We start from the raw sequence: 10,507 nt of genomic DNA on the forward strand, positions 1-10,507 counted from the left end.
ACTGAACTTTTAACCTATGCAACACTCTGCCATTAGTTAAAACCAAATAATAGACCAAAACCAGCTTTATAATGGAATGAGAGATTTATGTATATTGTTTCAACTTTTATACCATGAAGAATTAAACTAGACTAGACTGGGCACAACCACAACAGCAACATCGTTACTGTCCAACTATTACAATTCTAAGAAATCCAATTCCCAATATGAGGTGCTGGGAAGTCCCAATAGTACAAATGCAAAGGGTAGAGATGAGCAAAAAATGCCCAATAGGTCAGGATGAACTCAGTACCCACAAAGCATCAGTAAGTTGCCGTCCTTGTAGACCTTTTTGTAGAGATAATTTATTTTCCGCACTTCTCTTCTTCGAAAAATTTGGCAACCCAAACACAAATCTACCAAAAAGTAATTGTTGTCGCTGCTAGAACTCGCACGAACATTATACTCCTATAATGAAAATAAGTAGAAGAGCACATAAGCCTTCAGATTGCAACAAAAATACATGTAATCTATAAGGTACTCGAAATCAGTAAAGGAAAAAACTTGGAAACACCACCAATATGTGCTTGTCTGCATGTAACTATATTATTTCAAATATTTCACAAGTCTCTTCACCTATTGGTTTGTCCTTATACCGACCCTTTCATAACTTAAACAAGAACTTGGGCAAACTCTCCACCGACTAAAAGTAAATATCATATAAAATCAAAACACTCACGGCAAAAGAAAAAAGTTCCTCACTAGCATCAAAATTCAGAATTCTGTTTCAGAGAGCAAAACCTAATTATAATTGAATCATAGAAATTACTAACTTTCTTTTTGTCATAGAAATTACGAACTTTCTTTTTGCCAATAGTAAAAGCTTATATTGAACATTATAATGTAAGGAAAAAAATGCATGTATACACTTAACAACAAAACCTAGTGTGTGTGTGTGTGTGTGTTGTGTGTATCAGAGAGAGAGAGAGAGAAATGCGTGACTCTGGCACCACAGTTGTAGCATTTTTCATGGTCCAGCCTTGGTTTTGCCACAGCTCAAGCACATAGTCATGTGCTTGCAATTGCTTCCGTACAAGTCCATGGTCGATCCACACCCACTACTTCAAGACCCCTTACACAACGGCAAAAGCCCCTTCTACAAAGTTTGATTCAAATTCATTTTAAATGATTCAGCTAAACATCAAATAAGAAGCCACGCTACTTGAGTGAGATCTTGCAGAATCTCTTGGTGCCTAGTCAACGTGTGAGAAACCATTTTTGTTCCCCCTGATGATACCCAAGCTTGCATCTGTGAATTAACTTGTGAATCATCAAATCTTATTTAATAGGATTCTATGACTCACAATCTTATATGCCAAGACCTTCTATCTAGGTCCAACTCCATTTCCCTTCTTTCATCAGTTTTGACTTATCCAATATATGTATGATGTCTTGAATTCTAACTGACTAGAATTTATTGTGAGTCATCAAATCTTATTTTATAGGATTCTATGATTCTCTTAGGATGTATGAAATCTGATATACTGCAAACAGATTCCATACCCAAAAAAAAAAAAAAAAATGACAAGGAGAACATGTGCTTTCGTGTGTATGGACATGTCTTCCAAACCCGGCCATGCTTTCTAATCTCATCGAAGTTTCAGGATAGAATGCAACCTCCAATCTCTAGCTAATACTAGATATGCATCATCCAAAAACAACCCCATTAATTTCTAGCAAAATACCATTAATTTACAACTCATATAACTAAACCCTAGAAGAAAAAAGAGAGGTTGTAAACACAGAAAAAAAAAATTGTATGACTAAACCCTAGAATTATAGAGAAAAAAGAAGTAAGACATGGAAAAACTTGAAGAAGATTATTTACAAGAAACGATACATTACCCCTCCCGCAGATCTGAGGGTTTCACGTCGGTGGATTGAGGGCTTCAATCTGAGTGTGTCGAACTCGCAGAGAAAAAGAAGAAACCATAGAGTAGAAGAAAAAATCTCAGAGAAGAAGAAGAAGAAACCTCAGAGAAGAAGAAGAAGAAGAAGAAGAAATTGTTAGGATCACCTGCGAACTCGAAATCGCAGTGTAGAGGAGCTCGGGGCTTCGGGGGAGGAACTCGAAATCTCTGTTGCGGGCTCGGGAAATGACAGTGCAGAGGAGCTCAAGAAATGACAGTGCAGAGGACCTGCTTGGGGGGGTGGGGGGAGAAGAATGAAAGAAACGGGAAGAGAGAAGAGGAAGAAAGAAACAGAGAGAGAGGAAGAAAGGTAAACGCGAGGGGAGGGGAGGTGGGTGAAACGAAATGAAAATTCAAAATGTGTTGAAAATCTCTCAAGCCCCCTGTTTCGACACGTAATGCGTGCAACTTGGATGCAGCCTACAGTGGATGCTAGCAAGATTTTTCCATATTTTATCTTTAGATCATCTAGTCGGCCGCCTAGTTTTTACTGTTGAGCATGACTGCTAATTCATTTTCTTCTTTTTTTTTAAATATTTTAAAAAATATACAAATTCACTAATAGTATATTTTTTAAATATTTTAAAAAAAAATTATATTATATTAGCGGTCAAACTTAGGGAGCAAACCCAATGGATAAATTAGCATTTTCTTTTTATTTTTATAATAGTAAAAGGGAGGGTGTTACCGTTGATTCAAAGTTCTAATTCTTACATTAAAAAAAAAAACATAGAGAGAAGTCATTTTTTCAGAAATAAAATGTACGTTTATTATAAATAAATGACATTTGGTACATTAAAAAACCCTTAAAAATGATTTTGAACGCAATAGCTTAGAGTTTTGTGAAAAGAAATAAAATATAATCTTTATTCGTTTTCCCTTAGAAAGTGTGAAATACCAATGAGTGATAATTGGTATTTTCATTATGTCAAGGTTTACATATGTTGGACTTGTTTGTGTGGAGTTTCGTTCTGTTCGAGTGTAGTTTGGTTTGATGACCTGATTCGACAATAACTCGTTGTGATTTTTTTGTAAATTTTCAATAAGATTTGGATCATGGAGCATGGCCTTGGGCCAATAGGCTCAAGTTGAAGCAAATTACGGTTTACAAGAGAATTAAGGTTTAGCTTTTGAACCGAACCAATCTGACCCGCTAATTAGAGTTTATTATATATATGGTATTATTTTTGTACAGCTGTCGTATTGCCTCGCTGTGTATTATACTATCATCTAAAATAAAATTCTTTGCAGTTCTGCGAAAGTAGGCATATTGTTGAATCATTTAAATCTTGTGTCATGTGTGATTGATTACGTTTTTACTTTAGTTTCTTTCTTATTGTTCCTTACAACATATGTAGGGAGATGTAATCCCTATAGGTTAGCTCAAGTGGTAAAGAGTTTGGTCTTGGTGGTATCTCCCTCCAAATCAAAGGTTTGAATCCTTTTAGATGTAAATAATTTTTAGAGACTATCAAAGCTGAGGAAATTTTTTCTTAAATTATCTGAGATGCACTTACAGAAAACTCTTTATCAAATGCCTATACATTCCCAAGACTAATAAGGACTTTGTTCTTGGAATGGCAACTAAAAAAAACATATGAGATGTGAATGCATGTAGAAAAACTCAAGCAATCAATTAGCTTATTGCCACTCCATAGTCATAATACGCCAAACTAAAGTACGGTTTTGATAGGGAGATGATATAAGATGGTTTTATATAAAAGTTGAATAAAATATTGTTAAAATATATATTTTAATATTATTATTGTTTTGGATTCGAAAAAGTTAAATTATTTATTATATTTTATATAAAAATTTGAAAAAATTGTAATGATGAAATAAAATTATTTCTGTATCCAAACGAGATCTAAATTTTTGAGAAAGTTCATTAACTTCGTTTCAGTCAATAAATTATATAACAATTGTTCCTGAAACATATAAAGAAACATATACTTTTCACATATTTAAGAGATATATATATATATATATATTAATTTTGTTTTGGGTGAGGAGAATAATAGCTAGCCTACCGACAAGGATGCCTACAGAGAATGTGGAATATTAGATGTGGAAAAGGGTCCTACTTGGGACTGGAAAGTCGTAATATAGAATTAATAGAGAAGCGCCATTGTTAATAGGAATGAAGCTTTCTAGCCCGACTCCATAGAAACGGATAAAAAGTAGTGCGTTGTTGATGAGCTGAGCTGTGCTTTAGCTGGATATCATATCATTTCTGCTATATATCTATATATATATATATATAAGCTGCAGGAGATTGTAAAGCTAATATGGCAATCTGCCATCTCATTAATGGAAATTCACATTAGGGAAAAAGCAATAGAAGTAGGGCTTTTACCCATCTCATTTGCATGGAAAATATTTTTTACATACATTTGATTTAATTATGCTTCCCACTTTCATTCTTGATCATTGTCTTGGTATCGATAATTAATAATTTAATATGATATTAAAATAATATATACAAGGAATTGCTACTCTGCACTCTTAAATGTACGGTTCAAAGTTAACGCTAGTATATTTAATTTTTTTAATATTAAAAGAGTAATGCTAGAGATAAATCACTATAGTAATGCATACTTTGCACTCACTGCGTGACTGCTTCTAGTTGATTGTTTTCGACATTCACTTAGAGAGATGTGTGGTCTAGATGATGCCACATCATATGTATAAAACAGATGCTCTCAATAATAAATTCTATCTATATTTAGTCAAAAAGAAATTAAAAGACAGTTAAAAACATCATTTTTTTATTTTCCCAACTTCATTTTCTAAATATGGTAATAACATGACTGTGCGTTGGAAGCATTGGGCCTTCCTATAAATGGACCGTGCGAATGAAGTCGAGGTCCACACATAAACGACGTCGTTTGTAAAACATGCCTTTTTGAGAAAGGAAAAGTCACTTTTTTTTGTTTTTTTAATTGAGGAACTATTGATTACCAAATTCAAAATCATCCCCTCAGTGGCACAACCGCAAATCTCTACCGATCCGAGCCCTGTTTGATATTTCCCTCCACCCTCCACAAAAATAATATATAAATCCTCCCCTGTTCTTCTCGAACCTCTGGAACCCCCACACTCTCCTCTACCACTCTTTCTGGAAATCTTCCAATTTGGTCTGGTTCCTCTCTTCTTTGGGAATCCCTCCGAGACGATAAGATGTCTTTGAGGCCGAACGCTAGGACGGAGGTACGTCGCAACCGGTACAAGGTGGCGGTGGACGCTGAGGAAGGGAGGCGGCGAAGGGAGGACAACATGGTGGAGATCCGCAAGAGCCGCAGGGAGGAAAGCTTGCTCAAGAAACGCCGCGAGGGCCTCCAGGCCCAGAACCTCGCTTCCTCTTTCCACACCACAGCCGTCGAGAAGAAGGTTATACGCACCACCACCATTCTCCATTCAACTTCTTATTAGTGCTCGATTCGATCCGCTTTCTGCCGCTGTAGCTCTTTTTATGATTTGGATGAATTCCTTGTTGGATCGTTTATATTTGTTTTAGGTTCATTTTGTTTTTCTTGTTTCATGTTTCCCCTGTAAATGGAATCTTGTCTAATTTAGGTTTCGTTTTAGATTTTTTTTCTTGGTCTTCAAGTTCCATTCTGTAAATTTGATGAATGTTTGATGGGGGTTGGTGTTTGGTTAGATAATTTGTTGCTGCTTCAGCTGGTCAGAACTTGCTTTAATCCTCCGTTTGAGTGTATCGCTTTTTGGGATAGCAGTTCAATTTCATGATCTCGATGAAATTGCTTGGGGGATTAGGGTTTGGTTGGATTATTTGTCGTTGTTTTAGCTGGATGTAAAATTTAGTTGGTTTCTAGTTTGTTGATCGGTGTGCGTTTATAATCTTGGCTGTTACTTGCACTTTTGACTTTAGTGGAATGGAGCTAGAATGAGGAATGAATATTGGATTTTGCATGGTTGATTGCAGTGGTTTGAGCTGGCTGATTATGTATGATCTTGGGTTGAGTCTCATATGATAATTTTTTTTTTTGAGCAGTATTCATGTGATAAAATGAAAGTGAATTCTCTCTGTTTTATTTAAATCAGGGCTTCGTTGAATTGGATATGGCCTTGTTTAAATGAGTGTAAAGTTTTGTGAGCTTGATGATTTTGCCTTCTTGGATTTATTCGTATGCAGTCCAAATAATAGTGAATTTGATGATTTGTTTTGGAATTAGCGTTTGGGTTTTTTTTTTTTTTTTGGGGGGGGGGGGGGGGGGGCACTCAGTATATTCTTTTAAGTTGTCTCAATTTGGAAAAATTTTCTTGTGTTAGTTTTTGTATTATTGGTAGTATACCTATAAAAAAAAAATATTTTTGACTGTATCTTTCTAATTATGTTCCTATTGTTTGATTGCAGTTGGAACATCTGCCATCCATGGTTGCAGGAGTTTGGAGTGACGATAGTAATCTGCAGCTCGAGGCAACTACTCAATTCAGGAAATTGCTTTCAATCGGTGAGTAATTGCTGTCTCTTTGGATCTATTGTACATCTATATCCAATACAATTATCTGCTTATTATTTTTTTCTCCAGAGCGCAGCCCTCCAATCGAGGAAGTGATTCAATCAGGTGTTGTTCCTCGCTTTGTTGAGTTTCTTATCAGGGAGGACTTCCCTCAGCTTCAGGTTTATTGCATGCTATCTATTATCTAGTTTATATTTTCACATGTGACCATGAACTTAGCACTTTTATTGCTTGAAAACTCCTGTAGTTTGAGGCAGCATGGGCTCTCACTAACATTGCTTCTGGGACATCTGAGAACACAAAGGTGGTAATTGATCACGGGGCTGTCCCAATATTTGTCAAACTTCTTGGTTCTCCTAGTGATGATGTTCGTGAGCAGGTACATATGATTTGTGGGCTTACACTAGATCTTTTGTACTTTTTGTAGTATTATCTGCGATTAACTTTCATTTTTACTTAAAGTTCAACTGAATTTATCCTTCCTCAACTTCCTTTTGGATGTACAGGCTGTTTGGGCACTGGGAAATGTTGCTGGTGATTCTCCTAGATGCCGTGATCTTGTTCTTGGTCATGGGGCTTTGCTTCCTTTACTGGCACAATTGAATGAGCATGCCAAGCTTTCCATGCTGAGAAATGCTACGTGGACTCTTTCAAACTTTTGCCGAGGCAAGCCCCAACCTCCTTTTGATCAGGTTAGATATCTTGGATGCTATTTAGCTTAAATTATGTTGTCAATTTTGATTTTGAATTACTCTCTCTTTGCTTAGTAATTCTAGCTGTTGTGGATAATGAATCAATGATATCTTGGCATTGGGTCGCTCCCTTCAATGTGGATATCCTATTTTGAAATGACATGATTGTAAAAATTATGGCGATCTTTATAAAATTTCCTATAATACATATTAGAGGGGACACGAATTTTAAAAAGAATTTGGTCTGGTTTGTTTAGAAAATTCAGGATAGGACAATAAATTGAGAAAGTAACAACTTTGAAATTGGGCATTCCAAAATAAAAGTAAAACATTTAAATTAGTATATTGAGAATACGTGAAAGTTAATAGGAGGTGGTGTTGTTGTTGAAATCCTTAGGGGGATGGGTATGCCACTGATGTTTTCACACGCATTGACCACGAGATTGTCATTTTTTTCTTTTAATTGTATATTACACAGGTTAAGCCTGCCCTCCCAGCTCTTGCACGCCTTATTCATTCAAATGATGAAGAAGTCTTGACTGATGCTTGTTGGGCCCTCTCATATCTGTCTGATGGTACAAACGACAAAATTCAAGCTGTTATAGAAGCAGGTGTTTGTCCTCGGCTTGTTGAGCTTTTACTGTGAGTGCTTAATCTTTCACCTTTTTTCCTGTTGTGGAAGGTGTTAAATCTTTTTATTTTGCCTCCAAATTCTGAACTTTCTTACCATTTTTCAGTCACCCATCTCCTTCAGTTCTCATTCCTGCACTTCGTACAGTTGGAAATATTGTTACTGGAGATGATATGCAGACTCAGGTATTGGAAACTTCTGTACCTCAAATTGTTCTGATTTTACTTGTCTTTTTCTAAAATTCCACCTCATCATGGGAGGGGGAAGAAACATGGGTCATCACTTAATTCTAAGTTGATAGGTTATTGTCTGTGCTTAGATTGATCTAGTTTGGTCCTATTTGGAATCAAATGAGGCATGTATGAAGAGATGCAATCTGATACAATTTACCTTTTTAATTTTCTAAATAAAATCTCATTTCATTCCACAACTTAAAAGGGAAGAGAATACAAACTCACAAAGAAGTTCTCTTTCTTACAAGTAATTGGATTGGACTTGGGCTTTTTGTTTGACCCAAGTAGCTCGGCAATATTTCTTCTACTAATTAAATTGGCACAACATAATCAGATATATATTTTTTTTTAAAAATAAGCTTGATGGCTGAAAAGAAGCCTTATTAGATATTGGAATGTACTGAGCACTGCACCATTTATTAGTTGGAGTTGTAGTTGAAATTTGAACGAATAAAATAGAAGCTAGCCTTTCAAACTTCTGAGTACTGCACCACCTTCTTCCTCTCAAGAACAGATGTGCTCTTTTCATTTTGTTATTTCTTTCCTTCTGCATTAGTTGTCCAATATAAAATCATGCCATTTGAGTTGAAACTTTTTCGTCTTATTTTCAACTAATGAATGATGGTGTTGCCCAGGTTATTATCAACCACAATGCTCTTCACTGCCTTTTGAACCTATTGACCAATAATTACAAAAAGAGCATCAAGAAAGAAGCTTGCTGGACTATTTCAAATATCACTGCTGGTAACAAGGAGCAGATTCAGGTAACTTGTATGTCAAAGCTTTTCCAGAATGAATTTGTATCTTCTCTTTAGTTGTAGTTTTGTTTCTCTGGGTTTCACAACTTCCATCGATGATGACTACAGAATGATGTATTATTATATGTTACAGGCTGTCATTGAGGCTAATATTATCGCCCCGCTTGTTCATCTGCTTCAAAATGCTGAATTTGATATTAGGAAAGAGGCTGCGTGGGCAATCTCAAATGCAACATCTGGTGGCTCTCATGAACAAATAAAGTATGTAACAATCTCTTTGTTTTCTTAGTTTTTCTTTGAAAATATGTTTGGCCTGCAGATTTTTATATTCCTTTGCTGGTTACAGGTTTTTGGTAAATCAAGGGTGTATCAAACCCTTATGTGATCTTCTCATCTGCCCTGACCCGAGGATTGTCACAGTTTGTTTGGAAGGGCTTGAGAACATATTGAAGGTAGGGGAAGCCGAGAAGAATCTGGGAACTACTGGAGATGTCAATCCCTATGCTCAAATGATTGATGATGCAGAGGGGCTAGAGAAAATTGAGAATCTCCAGAGTCACGACAACACCGAGATTTATGAGAAGGCTGTGAAGATTCTTGAGACATACTGGTTGGAGGAAGAGGATGACACAATGCCACCGGGTGATGCTCCCCAGACTGCATTCAACTTTGGAGGGAGTGAGATTCCTACTGTACCTTCTGGTGGATTTAGCTTCAACTGAAGGTATCCTCGTACTAGTGTACTTCTAGTCCTGTGGGGTTCTTATTCAACTAGTTTTTGCTCTTGTTTGGATAGATGCCTTCAACAGTTTTTCTTATTCAAATTTGATCAGGATTTGGTGGTGGGAGAATAGTTGGGGTCAGGTCAGTTGTCTTGTCGTGTTTGGGTCCTCTTTGGTCCGTCCAGTATCAGGCGTGATTTTTGGGGTTGGTGGACTGGCTGGGTGTTGTAAATGGCTGGATTTCTCAGGTGTGGCAGGGACGATACTTGGACTGGATATATGATGAATTGGAATATATTGCTGCAACAAGGATGTGGAGCCAGAGTTGTTTATTTGGGGAAGGGTTATCCCGGGTGATTAGGCTCTCCTATGAAGTTGATGTTGAGTCCATTAAATTTGTTTTTACTGGTTAAGTTGCCATAGAAGTGGAGTCTGTCTGTTTCCGGGTGATTTTTGCACTCTCAAACTCTCCTTTTTAGCTACAAAGGGAAAATTGGAATTTTCCGTTCCTTACTATTTTGTATGTTGTGATTTTTTCTTTTCCCTTTTTGAGTCGAAATTGTATTATGTAGTATACAAATTTACTGGTATGATATGAAAAGCTGTCCAAAATGCACCAAAGGGGAAGAGTTTCTACTTTCTATTGCTCTTGATTTAAAACTGGATTGTCTTGCACTTCATGAGATGAATATAGAATGTTACCGGTCAGGATGCGTTGGGGTGGATTGGAGCTGTAGATTTACAAACGTTCGAATCTGTATTGAGAGTTTACCTTTGATTACTTGACACAAAGTTCTAATATTTGAGTCTACTTCTCAACAGTAGGCCCTCGTCTCTGTCATTTGAAACAAAAAAAGAAACTTGGACCGTTCTGAAAAAAACTTACTTTCTTTTATGGTTGGTCTGGCCATATTAAAATTTCAGTGTTGAATTAGATTGTATTTTTCAGACAGTTGATTCAAATGGGTTAATCTTCAGCAATACCGCCTCATGCTGTCAAGTTTGGGGACTCCTTGCGCATGAACATAAACAATTACT

At 36.4% G+C, this 10,507-nt stretch overlaps 1 protein-coding gene across 1 annotated transcript; it reads left to right on the forward strand.

The window, feature by feature from the left end:
• The first annotated feature begins 5,036 nt into the window (after positions 1-5,036).
• LOC109011307 (importin subunit alpha-1a-like) lies at positions 5,037-10,122 on the forward strand. The gene is made up of 11 exons (XM_018992451.2): positions 5,037-5,339; positions 6,328-6,424; positions 6,503-6,594; positions 6,681-6,812; positions 6,940-7,125; positions 7,604-7,767; positions 7,863-7,941; positions 8,625-8,753; positions 8,881-9,008; positions 9,094-9,471; positions 9,581-10,122. The coding sequence occupies exons 1-10, from the start codon at positions 5,130-5,132 to the stop codon at positions 9,467-9,469; spliced, it is 1,593 nt and encodes a 530-aa protein (XP_018847996.1). The 5' UTR covers positions 5,037-5,129; the 3' UTR covers positions 9,470-9,471; positions 9,581-10,122.
• The last annotated feature ends 385 nt before the right edge of the window (positions 10,123-10,507 follow it).

The sequence above is a fragment of the Juglans regia genome, chromosome 8, assembly GCF_001411555.2.
Source record: "Juglans regia cultivar Chandler chromosome 8, Walnut 2.0, whole genome shotgun sequence".
Classification (NCBI taxonomy): domain Eukaryota; kingdom Viridiplantae; phylum Streptophyta; class Magnoliopsida; order Fagales; family Juglandaceae; genus Juglans; species Juglans regia.